Source organism: Telmatherina bonti (genome assembly GCF_933228915.1).
Source record: "Telmatherina bonti genome assembly, chromosome: 21".
NCBI classification, from domain to species: Eukaryota; Metazoa; Chordata; class Actinopteri; order Atheriniformes; family Telmatherinidae; genus Telmatherina; species Telmatherina bonti.
Window position 1 is genome coordinate 15,087,182 of NC_136630.1, and position 22,027 is coordinate 15,109,208.

The window sequence follows — 22,027 nt, forward strand, 5'->3', positions numbered from 1 at the left end:
GATCCAAACCTTCTGGAAAAAAGTAAACAAAAAAAACAGAAATGTCATTACAACACACAAAACAGTATCTTCTACTTTTATCAGTGTAGGATGGATGAACGTCTAATCCCTGATAAAATGTGTCTTCTGAATCATTTCTACATATTTACAACAATTATTAATTCTTGTCTTGTGACAGTAGAAGCCTGCACATGATTTGTTGCTTTCACCCAAAGGATGGTAAAAGTCCATTTTTTCCCTCCTTTATTCTTCATCTTTGCTCAGTAGCATCAGTCTTTTCCTCTGTATGTGATATTTGTGAAGGTAGATGTAGCTCCTTTGTAGAGAGGATTGTGCCCCTGGTAAAGAAAAAACACATTAATGAGAGATTCAGGAGCACAAACTTATCTTGGAATATCTGTAAATTCTGCAAAAGCAGTTTAAAGATCCACTACATGATAAAATACTAAGGTGTAAAATCTGTGTTTTCTTGTTTTTACATGTTAAACATTTGTTTTGTGAATGTTCTGTTCAGTTTTGGATCTTTTTAAAAGTGTAGCTTGTGCTTTCACTTGTTACTCAGTGACCACAGTAATCTTTTGAGATCCAAGGCATGTGGTGTGCTTTTGAGGCTACAAAGAGGCCAATTACTAGTAAAGGCTAATTAGCACTGGCTAATTTAAACCCAGCCCTTCCGCTGGTTGGATTTTGTTCTGCTGGGAGTAACAGCATGCCACAAAAATAATAGAAAACAGCATCAGAAAACAGGAGCAATTTGCGGCATGTGTGGCCTTTTAAGTGGGTAAGTGTGTGTGGGTGTAGGTTGGGGGTGGGGGGGGGGTTTGAGGGGGTTGAGGAACAGTCAAAAAAGGGAAGCTTTATTTGGTATGAATGCTGACAACTGCAACTGATCTATAAAATAAATCCTAATATTTGACCAGTTTCCTACTACACTCACTCATAGCTCATAGTAACTACTTGCACGACAGATTCACATACCGTGTCCCATTTGGCACGAGCGCGCTCTTCCTCAAATTTGGCAAACTCTCTTCTGTCATGGATGGTAACCAGCAGCTTCCAGATCAGCAAAGCAGCCAAGCCAAGGAACAGAATGGCTCCTGCCACTGACAGAAGCACCACTAAAATATCTGGACCTTTGGGGCAATCTGAATAAGCACAGGAAGAGATAAAGAGGTGAGTAGATTAGATACATAGGAGAGGACAAGCATAGACCGGGGCTAGAGGAAGTCTGGTTTCATAATCCTGTTTCCTCTTTGTGTGTTGTTTCACCCAAATGTAGATTTGTTTTAACTGCTTCGCCAAAAAAGCTGTTAAACATTTTTGGGTTCAAGACTATGTGCATCTGACACAGAAAAGCATGAACTCTTGCTAAATGTATCAGTTAAAGTGAGAGGAGAATATGGGCAGTATAATGGTTGTGAACAAGCTGGTAAACACTGCATAGTAAAAGAAGACAGGCTGCAGTGGAAAACAGTAACATCGCACAGCAGGGCCACAAGTCTCCCTTTCCTCATTATGGTCTGGCAAAATGCATCAGGAATGTGATTTGCACAGTTTCTAAAAGTGCACACATTAGATGTCTGACAGCAGCCATTAACATGAAGCATTCCATCACCAGAGTGGAAGAATACATGACTTGTGCTCCCCTCAGTTATCTTCCCCTATCATTAGCTGTTCTGGAAAACTTGCTTATAAATTAACCATCAAATATGTTTCTGAGTGATGCGAGGGGGGGGGGGGGGCGTATAAGGCCAAGCACTGCTGAGATATTCCTCATTTTACACCTACGTCTTGTTAGAGTGATCCCATAATAGTTTTTGGAGTTTCCAGAGGAAATTGGATATATAATCAGCTCAACACTGAGCTGATTATCAAATGCTTAATACAATCTTTATGATTGTATTACAGTCTATTTATATTACAGTCTATTTACATATTGTTTTTGAGTGAAGATGAGTTATAACAATACTAAGTTATTTATTATTGTCCCTTACCATTGTTGGTAATAGTGAACTTAACATTGTTGGTATTAAGTCATGTCGTTACTATTGTTTGGTATTACTCATGACCATTGTTGGTATTGTGTCGTGCATCCTTTGTATTGTAAGGTTTTGATTTGTGTTATCTAGGGGTGGGATTTAATAAGTTTTTCTTCTTCCCACTCCTTTTCGAGCTTATATATATATTTTTTTTTTGGTTATGTATATGTACATCTTGGTATTGGTTTTGTTCATCTGCTCGAAATAAAGTTACTACTACTACTACTAACACTGTGTGAATTGAAGGGATTTGTCAAAGGATGTTTTTCAAACTGAGGGTGTATCGGTGAGGCGAAGAGAACGCAGGTCAAAGTTGTGTAACAACCCAAAAGCCTATTGTCTTAGTCAGCATCTCACTATCAGCTACGGATTTTGCAATGTTTGGGTTACTTCCGATAAGATGTCTGGATTTGCCTGATATGTTCTGATTTGAACTGAACAGGACTCAGTTGCCAAGTACACCTACCTACATACTCTACTTGCACAGTTCTGATAAAGAGTATTAGTTCAGTCTCAGGTGGAAAGAAAGGCCCTTGAAATTGTATGGACATTTTTTTGTTCTCTTTCAAATCTCAACAGATATTTTTTATTTCTCTCATTGGAAACAATCATAGCAGGATAAGAAAAGACACAGCTTTCTTTTTTTTTTGTAATCACCACGCTGGCCTCCTCATGTATTGATGTTGATGGTGTATTGACTTTTTTAAGGTTCTATTAAACCACTTTAGGAGATATAGCACGTTTTTTTTAGCTACTAAATGCTCAACTACTGTAGTTTTTTCATTTTTCATTTATTGCACGATGCAAAATAGCCTTTTTTCCCCTCTCGTTCTTTTTAATTTCTCTAACCACAGTAAACAACAACAGCAGTACCTTTGGCTGAAAGAGACTACAATGACTGGTGGTGTGGAACTTCTCTGGTAACATCTGTGGAAAATCTTTCTTGGAAGGCCATGAGATAAAAAAGGAGCATGAGTTAAGTTTTATTGCGTCTTCATGGGTAGTTAGATGTGGTCATCGGTTAGTAATGCATGGGAATGGCATAATTATGTGATGAATACAAGTAGGTTTAATGTGGGAACATGTAAATTACAATAAACTGTGGTTACGCTCTAATGACGTGGCAGTGAGACACAAAATCTGTGTTTGGAACTGAACAAGCATTGTACTACAGAGCTATGATCTCTCATTAGGTATGGATACGTTTGATTTAACACTGCGATCAACTTCGGATGATATGCTGTTGCAGTAAACCACAGTGTCATCATTAGGAAAAGACACAGTTTGAACAGCCTGGCATCAAGTCATACCATAGATGTTGTCTTGTTTTGCATATAAGGTCATACAACATGCTTTTCAGGCACTGTACTTTTAACTCAACCCAAACCATGTGTTCTGTTAATGATGGCACAAAAATGTATGAAATCTTAAAATGTGTGTGATTGGCACACAAACTGTTCCTAAAGTTACTTTCAATTTATGCACAATGTTATGGAATTATTTTGCTCTCACATGCAAACCAAATACCCACAATGGGAACGCTATTTTCTTTATGCTGTTACATGGTCATAACTCATGACTCTGTTAGTACATTTCTGAGCATAATCATGTGCCCAGCCAGCAGTACAGTATCTGCTTCTCTGGCTTTAGTATCTTGGGGCCATATATAATGGTATCCATTATTAATTTTAATAGACAGCATTTGTAATAAGAGAGGACATCCATCCATCAATTTCCCAAACTGCTTAATCCAATTCAGAGTCGTGGGGAAGCTGGAGCTTATCCCAGTATTTAGCTGGTGAGAGGCAAGGTGAACCCTCGACAGGCTGCCAGTCCATGGCAGTAAGAGAGAACAAAATATGTTAAAGTTGTCTGCATTGAGGTGATAATACTCTGCTGATGTGTCACTTTGAGAGGATGATTTCATGATCATGTGACCTCTTTTCAACTTTTTTGGGATATTCAGGATCTTTTCTTGCATTGATGCCACTAGAACTGAATCTTTATTTCACTTTTGTTGCTCCGACTACTGCAACCTCAGTGAAAATTGGTGTATGCACTCTACTGAAGCCAAAATGAATAGGCCGTTCAGTAGCTGATTAAAACCTGAGTCTACTCCAGAGCCATTTCATGCAGGACTTATTGTTAAATAAAACTGTTTCACAAGTCTCAAGTCTACTCAAGTGCCAGATGTTAGCGATGTTAGCGAGTCTTTGTGGGTTTTTAACCAATACAAAAATAGCTGTTTGTTTGTATGACTAGAAGTATTTTTGAAACATCTAATCATTGTCAGTACTTCAGCGTGGTGTCAAGCATGTACCGTATGTGTGTGTGCAGAACTGTTAAGTATCCTACAGAGAACTTTTACAGCCAACATCAAAGCCCTTTTCCTCTTCCTCAGATTCTCATCCTTACTTTGCTCTATAACTGTCTCTTCAGCTGACCCCTTTGATCCTTACAAGTCTCACAGCTTAAACAAATAGTTCTACATTAGTACTTTCAAAATAATTTCCACACCATTAAACATCATACTTTCATTCATTTGTGTTGTTGGTCTTTCTTTGGTTCACTTAGTTTTCACTTGCTGCCTATTCTGTTTTCCTCTGGAGGATATGTAGAGTCAGCAGGAACCTGGTTCCTGAGCAGTGCCGCTGTTTACAACCATCTTTGACACGGCGGGGTGCGTCTGTCTTCAAGGAAAATTGTGGGGCACTTCTCTGATCCCCAGTTGTGCTTAAATTAAACACACACATTCATTAAAGGTATAGTCCAAAGGACAGCCTTTCTCTGCAGGCAATAGTGGTCATTAAAGGCTTTTGAACCCCATGCTCTCTCCATTTGGCCACCTAACAAGCAGATTAAGAGCAGACAGCTGAGAAGTGACAAATGAAGCTTGGGTGCAGAAAAACCTCAAGGCAAAAGGGGAAGTTTTGCCCTTTTTTTGTATTTGAAGCGACATATCTTTGTTAGTGATTCAGTTCTTGTTTTAACTGTTATGTTAATACAGCTTTTCTTCTGTCAATCTCATAAGAGAAACCCTATGAAGATCAAGCACAGTGTATTTTATTATATTAAAATATTTCTGGTCACTTGAGGGCAGCACAGCCTTTAAATCCAACATTCTTAGATTACATCAATCAGCAACATGCACCTATTCATTCATGTAGAGATGTTGGCAGATTTGACTGAATTTTAAGATTGGTTGTTTGTCCATTTTTCTCCTCATAGCAACTCAGTTATAATAACTATTTATTTATTTACTTAAATGCTGTATGTGTTCTACATGGGATTTTAATTTGAATCTGTCTAAGTGAGCATCTAACTGTTTCCAGTGTGATTACACTTTAGGATTTTACAGTGGCTTCAATCACTACACCCATTTGTTCTACAACCTTTAAGTTTATTATACATTGCTAACCCACTGATCCCTCCATTCAGCGTACCTCCCAGGTCTCTATTAGGGATGGACCTCTCTTACCCGGCTCTTTGATGACAAACAGGATAGATTTGCCACTGGCGTCCTCATAGTACTGGAAATGCTCCACACAGTCATCCTCATCTTTGTAAGTACAGTTCACAGCATTAGTGTCATGGAGCACTGTGGAAATAATTATGAGAAATGTTTAATCAGCTAGCTAAGACAAGTATGAGTCAACATTATGTTAAAATTAATAAAACCCACACATATTTCATCCTGCTGGTAGGATGTCAATAGAACTTTGAAACTGAACTTTTTTTGTATTTTCTGTTATTAGTTGGTTTATTTAGAAATGACTTGACCCTTTGGCTATTTTAGTTATTTATTCATTTTTCTCTGCTTATTCCTCATCACCCATGTTGTTCTTGATCTCTTTCAGACTTAGTTTCTTCTGCTTGGATTTTGGATTGCTTTGGAACTCTGTTCTGGAGCACTATTTTTTCATTTTAACCTGTTTCTTTTTTTTATCCTGTTCACTACCTGGTTTGCAAGGCAAGATCATTGTTGTTCTTGATGATACTGTCTGAATGACAAACTTATGACACTATGAATGATGTGAGGTCATTTAGAAATGAAGGATTCGAAATATCATAAAGCTATTAATTATTTTCCTCTACAGTGTAAGCCCAAAGTTTTGTCATCAAAGTCTCATGTTTTTACATCTAACATTTAAAAATGATAATTTACCATGATTATTGCAATTTGTCATCATTATTAGTGACTAATATAAAAAATATGAGCATTGATCAGCTGCGTCTCACCAAGTTTATCCACAAGCACAATCTCATCTTTGCATATTCGACTGCAGGTGTTGTCCTCGAATAGCTTGCCTCTTTTGAAGTGTTTACACTCCACACACTCCCTGACAGGACAAACAAAAAGAATTCACAGCATTATTTTATTCAAAGAAATCCTACTGAAAGTAAATTCAACTCTTATCAATTTGCAAACTCACTTCTTCATGGTACAAGCATCTGGGCAGGTAGGGCACTTGTCACATGTGGCCCCGTAAGCTCCTGGCTGTGTGCACTCACAAACTCCACAAACACACTGACCTCTACCGCTGCACAGCAAACCCAGGTTGGACATACAGGTGTCAGTGCGTCTGGAGCAGTTGCAGTTATCTCCCTGCCAGTCTGGTGCACACTGGCAAAAGCCACAGTTACATACACCATGGCCTGGGAGAGAAGGAACATAGCGTAAATATTCTCTAACCAGCAGCTATAAGTCTGGTTATTGGTTTAACTTTAGTTTACAAATCTGGTAAATATTCAACAATAACAGAAACAATGAGAGACCGAATAATAAAGACAAGAAAGGACATATGACAAGTGGTAAAGTACTGGGTAAAAACGTGGGCGCAGATAGTAAATTAGTTAATGATGGAATATTTATTGGCTGAAATAAATATGACCTGAATGAGTGAGAGTCGTTTCTTAAATATGTTATGGTTTTTAAAGTTCACATTATATATGTATACACATTTTTCTAGAATTAATTATTCATAATTAACATGCTAAATTCCAATGTATGTATGTATATAAGAAAAATAGAAATATAGAAAAATCTAGCCTACTTATTTAAAACATAATGCATTTCATTGTGGAACAATTGAGTTTTTATTATGGACAATTGCTTTTACTTTACCAATCTTCTGTCACTCTTAATATTTTTTGACTCGTATCTGTTACCTTTGATTTGTTGTTACTCCCTATATATTCAAAACAACTTTAGCTCTATTAAAATAAACAAGTTAATATTATGTTAACATTTCTTGCAGAGAAGTTTGATATATCAAACGTTTGTAGGTCTGAGGCTCCTGACTTTTCACAGAAAACATTGGAAAGCTGAAGTAGATTTTTGATAAAATCTTTGACAAGGTGAGACCTGATTGTGTGACTGTGGCATTCGCAACACTTTTATTACCTCCGCCAAGGAGGCTATGTTTTACCTGCTGTGTATCTGTTTGTTTGTTAGTGTTCAACTCAAAAAGTTATGAACGGACTTTCATGAAATTTTCAGGAGCTGTTGGAAACGTGAAAAGGAAGAACTGATTTAACTTTGGTGGTGATCAGGATCACCGTTTGGAACCATGTTGGAACATGGTTCTTTAACATTGTGAGGTAGGGCCATTGGCCTCTGGCGGAGGTTTGCGCTCTCCGAGTGCTTTTCAAGTTTTTGGCTGCATTATTCACCGCATGTGTGAGGACATTTTTGCATATCATTAGCTTTTGTTTATTCAGGGTATCCAGTGCGTGTCAGTATGAGTGACAGTGCAAAAACACATTGTGGCCTATTACCACAGAAAACAATGCTCTGATAAACAATGAGACAGGAAGCTGTTTCGGACAGACTGACTGGATAAAAGATGATCCATGAACAAACTATCATTACCACATGACCGCAGCAGTGCTGGCTTCTAATTACATCATTCTGTGGAAGAAGAAGAATAGTCCTCACACTGAATAAGGGATTTCAAGACAAAAGCAAACCATGTTCTGCCCAGACACACTCTTTGAACATTTCCAGTACTCTCCCACATGGCCCTTTCTGACCAAACATGGGTTTATTTTTAGCCTCATTACACCACACTAACCAATGAGTAAGCAGAAAGGTATTTCATGTTACTTTATGGACTTTGGGGAGTACAGCAAAACATTTCTCTGTGAGAGCACAAGAGGAGGGGTGAATGATATATAAGATGTGATGATGTAATGAAACATAAAGCAAAAAAAAAACCCTGTCAGAACTTTGCATTATGGACTTTTCTTTTGTTCTCCTTTCTGTGTTTACATTTCTTGTCTGGTGCTTTTTTTTTTCCTTTCTTTTATCAAAGATGTTTTACAGTTGGGAAAATATTTGTATTGAATGTTGTAATAGGAATGAAGAGTGATGCATCTTTAAGGTTGCACATTTATATGTGAACTTCATTTGTTTTTGCAAGTGTAGCTGAGATTTCTCTGGATAGAACCAAAGAACCTTGATATCCTGTTCCCAGTGTTCAGCAAAGCAGACCTAGCTTCTTGAGCAGTGGTCAAAATAGGAAAAACAAAAGCACTTCCTAGTTTTTTTTTGTTTGTTTTGTTTTGTTTTTTGTTTAAACTATTGAAAAATAAACCAGTGTCATTAAGAAAGTTTTATAAACCAGCTGTTATGAAGATATTTTTGCTTTGTAAAATTATATACCACAGCTGGCATGCTAATTAGCTAGCGCTATGGAAGAACTAGCAACTTGGCAGCCATCTACGAAACACTTTCAGTTATGTTGTGTTTGAGTTGACTCGAAATGGTCTGAACTTAGATCTGGGAATGACATCATATGCAAGTGAAGCTTATTCTTGATTACAAAGTTGGAAAAGTAACACCTCACCCCCTCCCCCCACACACTGCTTCCTTTTTTAAACATTTATAAATAAGACTTTTCATTTAAACAGTGACTCATAGAACACATTTGTTGCATTGTATTTCTGTTTTGTGAAATTATTGATTCAATAAAGAAAAAGAAACAACTTAGCACATTAAAATTGATTTGTTCACCTTTAAAAAGTCCTGTTTGGATAAAAATTATTATTTTTTTTTTTTTATTGGCATCAGTTTACGTTGATTTGTGAGCAGCAATCTTTATTGGGTGAAGGCAGGGTTGATACATTTGTACTGACTTACCAAGTTGTATTTCTAACTTCAAGGAATGTTCTTATATTTGCAATTGGGAATTCAAAAATTCTGATTTCCAAGTACAAATTAAACGCACCATTACTTCAGTAGGTGCTTAGACCTTGTCCTGAGACATGTACCAAGGTCTTGGTGCTAACATACATCCTGGGTGATCCAATCACAAGTGGTCAGTGCTAAAAAGCAGGTATGAAAACACTCAAAATCTAGTGAAAACACTGATGTCCGATCACTCAAGCCACATTTGACAATTCTGATCCTGCCTGCATTTATATGAAATCTGAATACAGTCCAACTGAGATATATCTTAAGAGACTACTTATAGACCTATTACTTCACACAAGCAGCAAAGTTGCCACCAGAGTATTCTTGCATCCTTTCTGCAAACATGGCATTTTTCAAAAAACAGTATCATAACTCAGAATTATCTACAGAAACCCCCAGTGTGTCCAACATATTAATTTTATAGAGAAAGGAAACCACATAGTTGTGAACACAGCTCCACAATGTCTAAGAACTTACCATTTAATTGTCTTATTTTTAATTGAATTAATTATGTAGCTGATTTGGTGTATAAACATCAAATGAGGACCATCCACTCTCCTGCTACTTAGCTACCTGTCTGTGTACATGACACTAAAGCTCCAATATGTCAATAATTTCATTACTAAGTGGCTACTGTTCAGACTTGGTCCCACCTTTCTTTTTAATTCTCATCTTCACTCAATTAACTACAAAAACAAAATGTGAAAACCCAAAATCTCAAAATAATTGTTTGACTAGTAAAACAAAAGCAGGGCTAGGATGCATTTGAGACATTGCTTTCAAAGGTCTCTCTGAAGGGTAGGACTCCTCCTTGAAAGTTGAGCTAAGACTAAGTTATACCACCTAAAACATTTTAAACACATCTTCTCTTAAAACAACTCTCCATCTATGTCTTACGCATTCTAAGATTAAAGACACATTAAATACCAATAAAACTGGTTGAAGTTTACAGATGTTTTGTGTTTTTTAAAACATGATAAACAGTTCTTATTGTTAAGTTTGTACTCGCTGTTATTGACTTCACAAAGCACAGCAAGGGCCAAAGGTTACACCTCAACACCTGGCATGCCTGGAGAGTTGTGCACCCCTTGTTTACTGCAACCTGATGTGAGTTTTGCACTTCTACAACCATCTGTACAACCAACCAAAACCCAAGAAGGTTTGATTGTTTCAAGTGGAGGACTAGCTGGGTCAGACACTTTCAGTTACGTGCAACAACGAAAACTAATTTCCAACATTATCATGTTAATATAATTCTTTTATGACAGTCTTTTTTTATGATATTTGAAGACTTTAAATAGCTGTTACTGTATCGCTTCCATAACACAAGCTTTCAGAGAAGCCAGAGTACCTCTCTAACTGCATAAAGTTATTGTCACTGCATTTTCTGTATAAATGCTTTTGATCCCTGTGGAACAAAAACCTTGGCTCAGCTGAGACAAACACACAACCTGAAAGCTTTCACTCGCACACAGTGGACATGCTACACCATATGTTTATTGTGAATCAAGCCTGTGTCCTGGGCAGGGGGGGGTTGTTATTGTATGTAATTCTTCCCAGATGAAGTGGGTGGCAAGTCAGCATGGTTAAGGGAAATGCCAGCCTCAACACGAAACTCTACCAAAGCCATACAAAATAATCACAGTGGTCAGAGGGTCATTTTATCCTCCTTCACCTTTCACTTCAACCCATTTTTTTTCTTCTTTTAAATGTTTTCAAGCCTATAAAAAGTTCCCAAGTTTGCTGTATTTTTTTTTTTTTTTTTTTTTTGCTTTTATAACCAGTCAGATAGTTTCATTTGGTGACTGGTCAGCAGTCAGGCTGTTTTAGCACCTGGACACCTTTACAATAAAGTCATGTTGTACATGTATCTATCTCTCTAACATGTAACTAAAGAAAAAACCTTGTATCATTTAGCATTAATCGGGACTTTACAGATGTGGGAGTTAACTCTGCCATGTGTGTTGAATGGCTTTTAAAAAATAAAATGACAGCTGGTTTATTGTTTCTTTAGCTGAGAGGATATAATGTCCACAATTGTCTCCATTTTCTCTCAATTTAAGTTTGACTTTTGGATACAGCAACAAACTGACTCCATGAAGTGCTTTCTACAACAGAATTGTGTCTGCTATTAATACAGTGGTGCTCACAACCCTTTAATTTAGGTTTTCAGCCTTTTCTCTCAAGTTGACTTCATAATGTGGGCTGTATACAATAATATCCCCGACTTATATACAAGTTTATGTTAAGAAAAGTTACATTTTATATTCTTTAACCAAACGTTATTCTCTTTTGAAGAGTGATGAAAGATGCAGCCTCTCCGGGAAGCTTTATATTACACCTAGTCAAGAGACTGACCTGTTGTCTGTAACCTTGATTGATTGGGCTCTTTTTCCAACTCTTTTGTTGCTCTTGTCGCAGCTTTTTTTAAAAAACCGACTTGTATTAAATTCAGAATAAGCAAATATGTATTAAATATTCCAAATTGCCGCTTTAAACGTTTAATTTGCTGTCTTCATCCTGTTGTCGATGGAATAAAATGCTTAAGGATTTCTTAATGACTGGTTTTTGTTTTTAGATTATGGTAATTGGATCAAATTAGATATAAAAAAAAGACCTTTAAAGTAATAAAAGCTCAGTTCTTTTTAAAGTTAAGTCAATAGCATAACAGCTGATATAAAAATGTGTAATGAATCGCAAAGCAAAATGTGATGTGGTTCTGTACTGCATGCAGCTTAAGTTCGAGCCAGTGAAGAAAAGAAATGGATTCTGATTACAACAAACACGCAAACAAAAAACCTTTTTTTTGTGTCTTGATCCTACAATAAAAGCTACGAATTTGGCAAATATTACAATGGCATGAAGGGAGAAAGCATAAACATGAGACATTAATCAGACTCAGTGATGTAAAAAGGGATTTGATGGGAGTGTCCAACACACAATTCTTGTAAACATGAAAATCAGAACATTTTCCTATTAAGAGTTAAGTCAATATTCAGATTCTCGTCCATACAAAAAGTATAAATGCTTGTGATAAAAAACTTGAATAACTACATGTGGAAATAAAAGTAAAACTGCTGACTAGCAGAAGATTGGCATCTATTAAGAGAAAAATGCCCACGCTTTTTCGTTTTGGCCTCTCTGGTACAAAATTTTGGTCATTACCAAAGATATAATATTAATACTGTGAATTTTAAAAAACTGGTTGACAGCAAATATTTGTAAATTTAAATTTTCACCCAAAGAGAGATGTGTTGTTTTAATAACACAAGGCTTTATAACTTGGATACTTTTTTTCTGAAATAGTTATAATTCATTAAGTGGCCAGTACTAATTATTCAAACTTTTAAGCTAAAAATGTTCTCAGTGAAGTAGCTGGTATGCAGCCTGGTCTTTGATGGTGGATGCGGAGAACTCAGTATGGTTCTATAATTTCATCAACTAGCAAGCAGAAGCCTTTTATATGTCAAAGAAGTACACAAATATGGTTCTTTGCCCAATAAAGGTTTAAAAAGCTGAAGAAATGCAAACCTCTACCTTAATAAACCTTACCTGAGCATAACTCTCCTTTGTATCGCAGGCAGTTGAAGTCGTCACACTCACACAGCTTCCCCCAGACTTTTCCAAAGTCACTGCTGTGACACACACACTGACCACAAACGCAGTCTCCACGGCCGCTGCAGATGGCAGACTGAGATCCTCCAGATCCTGCAGGTCCGCTACAGCGATCCTGCTCGGTGGGATTGTAGTCACCCTCTGCACACTCGCAGTATGGCCCTAAGCGGCCTGGGTGGCACAAACACATGCCACACTCGTAGGTTCCATTTCCATGGCTGCATTTGGGACTGTTCGGCTGAGCTTTGGCCTGGCACTTACAGTCACACTCAAAGGTGACAGTGATAGAGAGGGAGTCCTTGAAGCCCACAGGCTTGATGATGAATGTTTTCTTCTTTTGTTTAGGGCAACCACGAGCCCGGGCCTCCACACTGAATGAGACCTGGATGAGAGAGATTTGGATCAAAAGCTATGTATGTTTTTCGAAAATTATTTCCCAGAGATCTGCAGCTAGCCTGATGTTCATTAAATAGCTACTCATTTATCATCTTTATCAAGTTAATGCCGAAACAGCACTTAGGCAACACAACTAATGACTTTAAATGCACTTCGTCAAAATAATTGTTTAGTCAGAATTGCATCCATATCTGGTAAATGTCCTAAAGTGGGCAGTCACTACATCTGACAGACATCCATATATGGAAATAATAAGAGGAGCTGAGAGAAAGAGAAAGAAATGTGTGGAGGCCAGAAAATGTCACCTGGACTGAGTCGGGACCAACAAAAAGCCTCACAAGATAAAGGAAAAAAATTTGCAGAAATAAAGTTGGCATGAAAAGAACAATGCAGGAAAAGGGACAAGAAGCATTAGCGTTGATCTGCTTCTTCCTATATTTGACACCACGAGGAAAAGGAAAAATCCACTTTTAGAAATATGATTGTTACAGAAAGGGACATGGAAAAGTTTAGCTGGCATGTTGTCCAGGAACAAACGGAAAATAGCTTAAGGAAGTAACATTAATACAGGTTATGCTTATTTTAAAGGATAAACAATTTTGTACAAGTTAAAAACAAGCTGGCAACACATTGTCAGATATGTTCTATTGCAAAGCAAATTATTTGCTGGAAGAAGAGGAGCGTTGCAGAACTAACCGTATCTCCGATTTTGAGCCCAGAGCAGGATTTAAGGCCTGGGATGAGCTCTCCATTCAGGCAGGTGGCGTTAAAGGACAGGGACAACTCCTCTGGGACACCTTGGAGCTCCAGCTCCACTTTGGAGCGAATTCTCTGTCAGTGCAAACAAAAGAAAACAGCAGAAAACATTTGCAAATAAGTGATAATTTAAAAACTGGTCATTTTCTATGTGTGACAATAAATTCCTTTCTCTAAATGCGCTCAAGGTTTGGACAGATGTACCCATTCATTTTGAACAAGCAGGTAACTTCTTTTGTAAAAGCACTCAAAAAAATCAAGTGTCAAGAGTTATTCTAGAAAAGCTTTTCAGCTCCACCTGTTGTCTGCATTCTTTTAAGCTCAGATGAATCATAAATAATAAAAACAGCCAGAAGTCGCCCACATTTGCTCAACTTCACACCTCAGCCGCTGCGGAATTTCTGCTAAGTCTGTGGCTCAACACACATTACTCAGGCACTATGGGTGTGTGTCAACAAGCACATGTCATCCCCTAAATTACTGTCTAGCCAAGTACATGTGTGTGTGTATATGTGTGTCTGATGAGCTTACAGCATAGGCCTTTAGTATGAGCTGAATGACGTTTCCTGAGTCATTGGACAGCGTTCCGACTGTGGTGCCAGGAATAAGCTCGCTGTAGTTCTGCAAAAACACGGAGACAGTCAGACTGGAAGACTGTTGACACTAGAAATATGAAATATACATCTCATATCTGCAAAATATAAAACCAATAAAAAGTACAAAAAGAAAAAAATGTTTCCTTTTCTCATGAGTTGAAATTTTGAAATTAATATTGAGAAATACATCTTAAATGTTTTTTTGTTTTTTTTAAATAAGCGTATTAGTGGAGCAGAATAAAAACATAAGTAGGCACTGATGTCAGTCCCTTGTACCAATAAGCGATCATGCTGCCTGGTTTGGTTTCTCTTAACCTCAGAGTTGGGTCACACAAAAAAGACAAACACATCCTGAAAGTGCATAGGCGGGGCACAGTCTAACTTCTCCTTAGCTGGTGTTCACAAACATTTTCAGTACTTGCTTTTATCGTTTCAACAATATTATTCTGAAAAACAAGAATTTAACAACATGGAGTGGAATCTAAAAAGTAAAGACAACATAGCTAAAACAGGTCATGAATGATTTATTGTTTAAAAACATATACCAGTATATATCATTGTTTCTATTTTAATAGCAACACATTAAAAACACTGGGATGTGACTGTTTTACTGTGTGATGAGCAGGCACGCGTTTATGCCATTATAGTCGTAGTGTTTTAGTGTCTGTGTTTTGTAAGTGAGGTGATTAGTGGTTATATCTTTCAAAGTGAATCTCTTTTCTTCAGTCTGGCTTTATTTATTTAGGGTGCCTGTAGCTCAGGAGGAAGAGCAGTCAGCTCGCAACTGGAAAGTTGAAATATTGATTCCAGGCTTCCACTGACTATGTGCTGATGTGTCCCTGGGCAAGACACTGAACCCCAAGTTTCCCTCTGATGTGCCTATTGGGCTTTGAGTGTGTATGTAAGTTGCTTTGGATAAAAGTGTCTGCTAAAATACTGTAGAATAGAATTCATACTGCTTCCTACGTGTGTGTGTGCTGTATGCAGGTGACATGTCTGGACAGTGGACCAGCCAGTTTAATAGAACTCTTTTATTCTAAGATCAATATAATTGTAATATATGCAGGATGTTGTTTGGCATTGTCTTGCTGAAATAAACAAAGCCTTTTTTTGGAAAAACAAAAATAATTGTTGTTTGGAGGAAATGAGTTTGTACTTTTTAATACTTGTTTATGTGATTACATGGTCAAATGTTTGGTTTTGCCACTGCTAGTTTATGAGGAATTGAGTCTGTATTTTTCAGTGTATGAATACTGTGCTTTTTAAAGTTTCCATTCCTCTTGCAGCATCCAAGAATTTCTCTTTAAAACCAATGAGGTTTGGAGAACCAATTTTTAAAATACTACTGTATGTTCAAAATGAGCTGATTATAGGTATCCCCCTCTCAGTCTCAGCTCAAATATATTAGTTCAGTTTCTTTATTTGAATTACTTTAGTGTTGTGTTATGTCCGCTTTATATGTTGCATTCAAAGGTTGGAGTAAACCTTGAATTTGCACAGCGATGAACTCACCTGGTAAAGAGAAACCACTGGGTTGGTTACTGCAAAGATGAGATTTATATTATTCTCTGACATCTTCTCTGTGATCAAAGCAAGAGACGGATAATCCTGCAGGCCAAGTCGAAGAGTGGGGTTAGTGCAAACAGAATTAAACTACATTTACAGGGCTTCATGTGTAAATAAAGTCTTTTTATATACTTCTAAAAGTATACACCAACCATGGTAGTAGACATGCTGTAAATATTATCAGAGTTGAGGTGGCACTGTCCGTCATTAGGCTGCACAATGCCAGCCAGTCGACCATCCAGAGCCACATGAGTCTTGGCATCTGAGGTGAAGATCAGGAGATGGGAGGCACCTGGACGCCAACCAATCTGCTCCTGGTTTCCATGTAAGGCAAAATTAAATTACCTTTATGACAGTGGATTTAATTTTACTTCCATTTTCCAAAGACATTTATTTGAAGCAGCTACGTTTCTTTTTCTCGCATTGACTAAAGTTCTACTCATTTCTTGAATTGTGTTAAGTTTTCTTATAGTAATCCTTAAAGGTTTTGAGAAGAGTATGTGTGTGACATAAGAGAAAAGGAATGTAAAATAAAATCTAAACAATGTGTGCAGAGGTGGCATGTGTTCATGCAGTATGTTTCCACCTTGCACACAGCAGCCTGGATGATTGCATCAAAGCCTCCCTCCGGGGCATCTCGGTTCCTGGACACCATCTGCTTCTTCACCTCCTCTGTGAAGCGACTTACTTCCTCCGTCAGAGATAGAACATGTTTGTAGCCAAACTGGGGCAGACAGGTGTTATTAATGCTGCCAAATAAACAGAAACAAACAGTTTAACAATGAAAATCAGGGTTCACCCAAACTGCCGTCGGCATTTTTGATGCTCACACAAAGTTCTCCAGAACAAAGATTGTGGTTGACCTGATTTTCTGCTTATTTTTTTTAACTTTTGTTTTGCCATACAAACTTTAACTCGCTAACTTTTTCAGATTCTAGGTGCTAAACATGAAACATAAACATGAATTTAACTTCATGATTTAATGCATGAGTGGGTTGGCATTGCCCAACCACATAACGCAGCTGTCAAGAAAATTTGTTTCAGTCAAACTTGGGTTTGCAAAGGAAAACAAGTAACTGAATGACAAAAGAGTTATCTTAAAGTACAATCACAATAAATTATCTGTAGCAAAAACAGAATTTGTTCTCAACCGTTTAGTAGTTATATGTGAAACTCCACCTTCCTCAATGCAAACCTTTTCGCCAGTTTAATGTGGTGAACACGTGTAAAACAACAAGTGTTTCTTAAGTATTTACCAAAATGTGATGACAATTTTTTCTTTCAAATATGCACTCTATAACTGCAAAGTGTGCTGTTTTTGGCACAATCACAAATGACCACATCAAATATCTTATGTTTTGGCATTAAATGGTGTTTCAACAAGTTGCATTTCCAATATAATTTCTAAATAGTTGTAGAATACAGAATATAGTAGAATATTCTAAAAATATTCTAGTAGACATCAGGGGGCCAAGCTCGTACACATTTTCAGCCTGATCAGTGTTAAGATATTTAACTTAAGACTTTTCAAAAATAACATGTCAACTAAACAAGAATGGCACAATTATAGTAGCCTCTCTCTGAGAAACAGGATTCTCTGCAATAGCTCATTTTTGGATAACAGTGGGTGTGCAGTCCACATTCATTAGTCTGCTTTGTAATCTAGCTGCTCTCCTCTGACTCTGTTCCAGTATTTGGTAACAGTTATAGCTGTTTCTGTATAATAGGATTTTTTTGTGAAAGCAGTGTTCATTAAATGCTTTATTCATTTGCTTCGATCTGTATATCATCCCCACTAATGGAACCCTTTGTTAAACATTATGTCTATGATTTACAAAGGGATTCAAGTCTGCTTTTCTCAAATCCACAGACACTCTTGCACTGCTTCATATTAAAGCTATGCACTATATACACTGTGCTTTTATCTACAATCACACACCACTGAACATATCAGGGGCAATGAGATTGCCCGTAGTCCTTCAACATGAAGATACACTCCGGACTGAACGCCTAACCTTGTACCAGAATGTAGAAGATTTCTGTGTCTGTGTGTGAAAGAGGTTCTAAAATATTTTTAAATGACTTATTTTATTTCAACATTCATTAACTTTTATTATTAAACTATGTAAAGCGCTTTGTGTTGCTTTGTGGCATGAAAAGTGCTTTAGGTAAGGACTAAACAAAGAGGAGCTGTGCATTACACGGTTTTAATGCATAACTCTTAGTCTAGAACAGCACAACGTGCAGACCAGACCATTGTATAAAAATAAATCAGATTTGAATTTGAATGTAAATCCTTTATGTGTTATAACTTCAAATTCTCATACATAACACCATGAAATATTGTCATCTGATATGCATGTAGATTATTCTTCGTCTATACATTGTATGGAGTGCAGTTCTTTACTTGTCTTATCTTTTATCCAAACATTCCTGAAGGCTGGCTCTGGGTAGAAACAGTGCAAACCTAGATTACATGTCCCCAAGAGAAATTAAACCACTAAATCTGTCTCAGAAAAGCTGTAGGGTGGAGTTACCAAACATTACCTTGCATGCACACACTCATGCTCTGAGTAAGTTACCTGCGGATGATTCAGAGCAGCTGACTGAGCACACATTAGAGCCAGAATGAGCCTTTAACAAGTGTTGTGACTCCGGCTGCCTCATAACTAAAAAGTGCTGCGTATAAAGATGTCTACACAACAATGACATCATCTGGATAATGAGGCTACTTCCCACATGCAGACATAAAAACGAAACCCCATTTAAATCAACAGTGGTGAGTATATCAGGAATGAACAAATCAAAAGTGTAGACTTTGATTAGAAACACATGTGTAGTTAAAATAACATCAGCTCATTTCTATTGTTAAAAAAAGGAATATTACAACATTTTGTGAAACCTGATTTCCACCAATCAAGCAAGAGATTAAATAATCATATTTATTCATTCATTTATTATCCTAACCGCTTAGTCTGATGAAGTGTCACGGGGAAGCTGGAGCCTATCCCAGCAGTCTTTGGGCAAAAGACAGGGTACACCCTGGACAGCTTGTCAGTCCATCGTAGGGCCACACAGAAACAAACAACTGAACATGCTCACTCCTATGGGCAATCTGAAGTAACCAATTAACCTAACATGTCTTTGGACAGTAGGAGGAAGCCAGAAAACACAGAGAGAACATGCAAACTCCACACAGAAAGGCCACTGTCCAAGCTTCACCCCAGCTGAGGATTGAACCAGCAACCTTCTTGTTGTGAGGCCATAGTGCTAACCACCATGCCACTGTGCTGCCCATATTTATTATAATGACAAAATATGTCTCAAACTGCATGTAACACATACAATTGTTACTTTCACATCTTTGCAGTCGGTTCTGCATTAAGTACAAGAACAACAGCAGGAAACTAAACTTGGCGACTTAAAACTAACCTGATGTTGACCGAAGTGGAGGAGGACAGCATGTCCACAGCTTTACCTGTAGCATGGGTTCTTCACAGCCTCTTCAGGTGAGATGTACATGTATGGGGAGAGCGGCTTGTCCACAAAAGCCCCAAAGCCCATGCGCAGGTTGCTGGTGGTACGGTTCATGGCTTCAGCCAGGCCTTTGCCCAGTGTTCTCAGGCGGAAGAGGTCATCATTCATGGAATAGGAAAGATCCATGAGGTAGTAGAGATCCACAGGGTAGTCCTCTACCTGTCGCACCTTCACCGTGAAGCGCTTAGCGTCATCTGGGAAATATCATACACTTTTGTTCATAGATGGCCTTGATGTTAATGATATTGAACATTTTCTAATTGACTTAGTACAGTGTTTCTTAATTCCGGTCCTCAGGCCCCCCTGTCCTGCATGTTTCAGACATGCTCCTCCTCCAAAGCACCTGAGTCAGATTACTGAACTTCCTCATCAAGTTCTTTGCAGCCTGTTAACGGGTTCTTATTTAATTTAGGTGTGTTAAGGTAGGGTTGCCTATAAAACATGCAGGGCAGGGGGGCCTGAGGACCGGAACTGAGAATCACTGACTTAGTAAGAGTACATTTGGGGCAAGTAGGTCTCACCTGGCCTGAGGGTGATATGTAATCTCTGGGGCTTTATCTGGGTAACATCTTGTGTTGCTCCTGCTGCTTTGTTGCTGAGCGGTCGATCTTCAATCACTTGTAATTTGCTGGATGGAGACTCCAGAGCTGATGGAGAACAGCCTGCTGCCAGCAGGTTTGTCTTCAGATCACAACGAGATGAGGCAGCAACTCCATGGCCAAAGTCCTGATGGAAGAGGTGCAACATTTTACATAAAAAACTATTTTAAACAACTTACCTGGGTTGAAATATGCTTATTCCTATTTAACCAGTGCCTATTAACCCTTTCAGAGCACACAGGCTAAAGTTATCCACAGTTTTTTTTTTTTAACTTGAATGAAAAACCAAGTTTTTTTTCTATTAATATTACTTCAATCAGTCTCAGTCTCTGAGGACTCAAATAAGAAGCTTAGCCAGCGGCACCTGTAGTAGCCTTGTTTTTCAAAAAGTGAAGCCTTTACTTTTTCACAAGTTAGACACAGTTCTTCCTCACTAGTTCATCTCTGGCTGATAAGGAGCCCTGACTGTACTCGCTTGCACAAGCTGGGCAGACAGAAAATGATTGCCTCGGTGAAGTGAAGCAGAAGAAGAAACCCACCTCTTGGAAACACCACGCACAACTAGGGTGCACGGCCAGACATTGCTTGCATGTGCTGGCTCCTCTGGAGGTGCACACATTTGAGCCTGCAAACAATGACATTTTCATTTAGGAAAAGTGATTGTATGTTGCGTCTTCAGTTGCTTTGACATGTCTTGCAATCTTGTTTCTTTAAAATGATTTAACTAATTGACATGAGGTAAAAATCACAATTACACTTTCTAATGAATGTGAAGATTGGAGAGAATTATTCTTTGTGCAAGAACATGGGCTAAACTTCCAATTAGTCTCATATTACAAAATGATGCCCAGTGGAAATTTCTATGACTAATGCAGTAAAAGTAACTTAAGTTTTGAAACAGTCTGTTTCATTAATCCCCAGCATTTACCTGGCAAGGTAGTTTCCAGCTCTGTACAAGCCTATACAAAACATAGCTCAAAAATTCAAACCCCTTTAAAAAAAAAAGGAAAAATCTGTTTGATGTCATGACAGTGAGATTATATTCTCAGCATGAGAAAAGACTTAAGATGGGAACACTTGGCTACCTGGCTGTGTATAGGCTGGATTATCCCCCATGAAGTAAACTGATGCATGGATTTATGCAAAAACATTTGTAAACAAATTATGTTAAATGTAAATCACGGGACAAATATCCAACCTAGCTCTCAAGTAGCCACACTTTGAATTACAGTATTTTCTCAATGATGTGTTGGACCATAAAATGCTCCATACCCCGGATATGTAAGTCCTGCTTTTCCTTTACTTGCATAACTTTCCAAAAAGTTTTCCAAGCCCCCCAATAACTGACAACTACTGACACCCTACCAGGCAAAATGTTACCGGTAGGAAAAAAAAAAAAAAAAACAGTCTGCAAACATAACTTTTAAGCAGCCTGTTGGAGGCTTCTAACACAGTTGTCACCACATGGCATGTTTTCTTTATTCTATTTGATATAATTTCCATGCATGAACTAAGAAAGCGAGCTCACCTCTAACTGGAGTGATTCCAGTAAAGAACAAAACGCACATCCAGAGCAGCCTCTGCGTCGGGAGAGCACCCATCCTGGTGAGGGCTCTCTGTGAGGACGCAGCCCGCCAGTGAGCTGCGGTGTGAGTAGTCCAAGCTAAGAAGAACAGGAACAAACTCATCTGTAATCCAACCAACTCCAAATAGAGTCAAATGTCTAAA

General features: G+C 37.9%; 1 protein-coding gene across 1 annotated transcript; it reads right to left on the bottom strand.

Moving 5' to 3' along the window:
* Positions 1-237: 237 nt before the first annotated feature.
* LOC306771907 (integrin beta-3-like) lies at positions 238-21,900 on the bottom strand (the record flags this gene model as incomplete). The annotated part of the gene is made up of 15 exons (XM_079261235.1): positions 238-338; positions 979-1,145; positions 5,518-5,637; positions 6,279-6,379; positions 6,473-6,695; positions 12,787-13,231; positions 13,942-14,076; positions 14,533-14,622; positions 16,110-16,205; positions 16,316-16,477; positions 16,750-16,912; positions 19,642-19,894; positions 20,222-20,426; positions 20,839-20,924; positions 21,828-21,900. The coding sequence occupies 15 exons, from the start codon at positions 21,898-21,900 to the stop codon at positions 270-272; spliced, it is 2,388 nt and encodes a 795-aa protein (XP_079117361.1). The 3' UTR covers positions 238-269.
* Between the last annotated feature and the right edge of the window lie 127 nt (positions 21,901-22,027).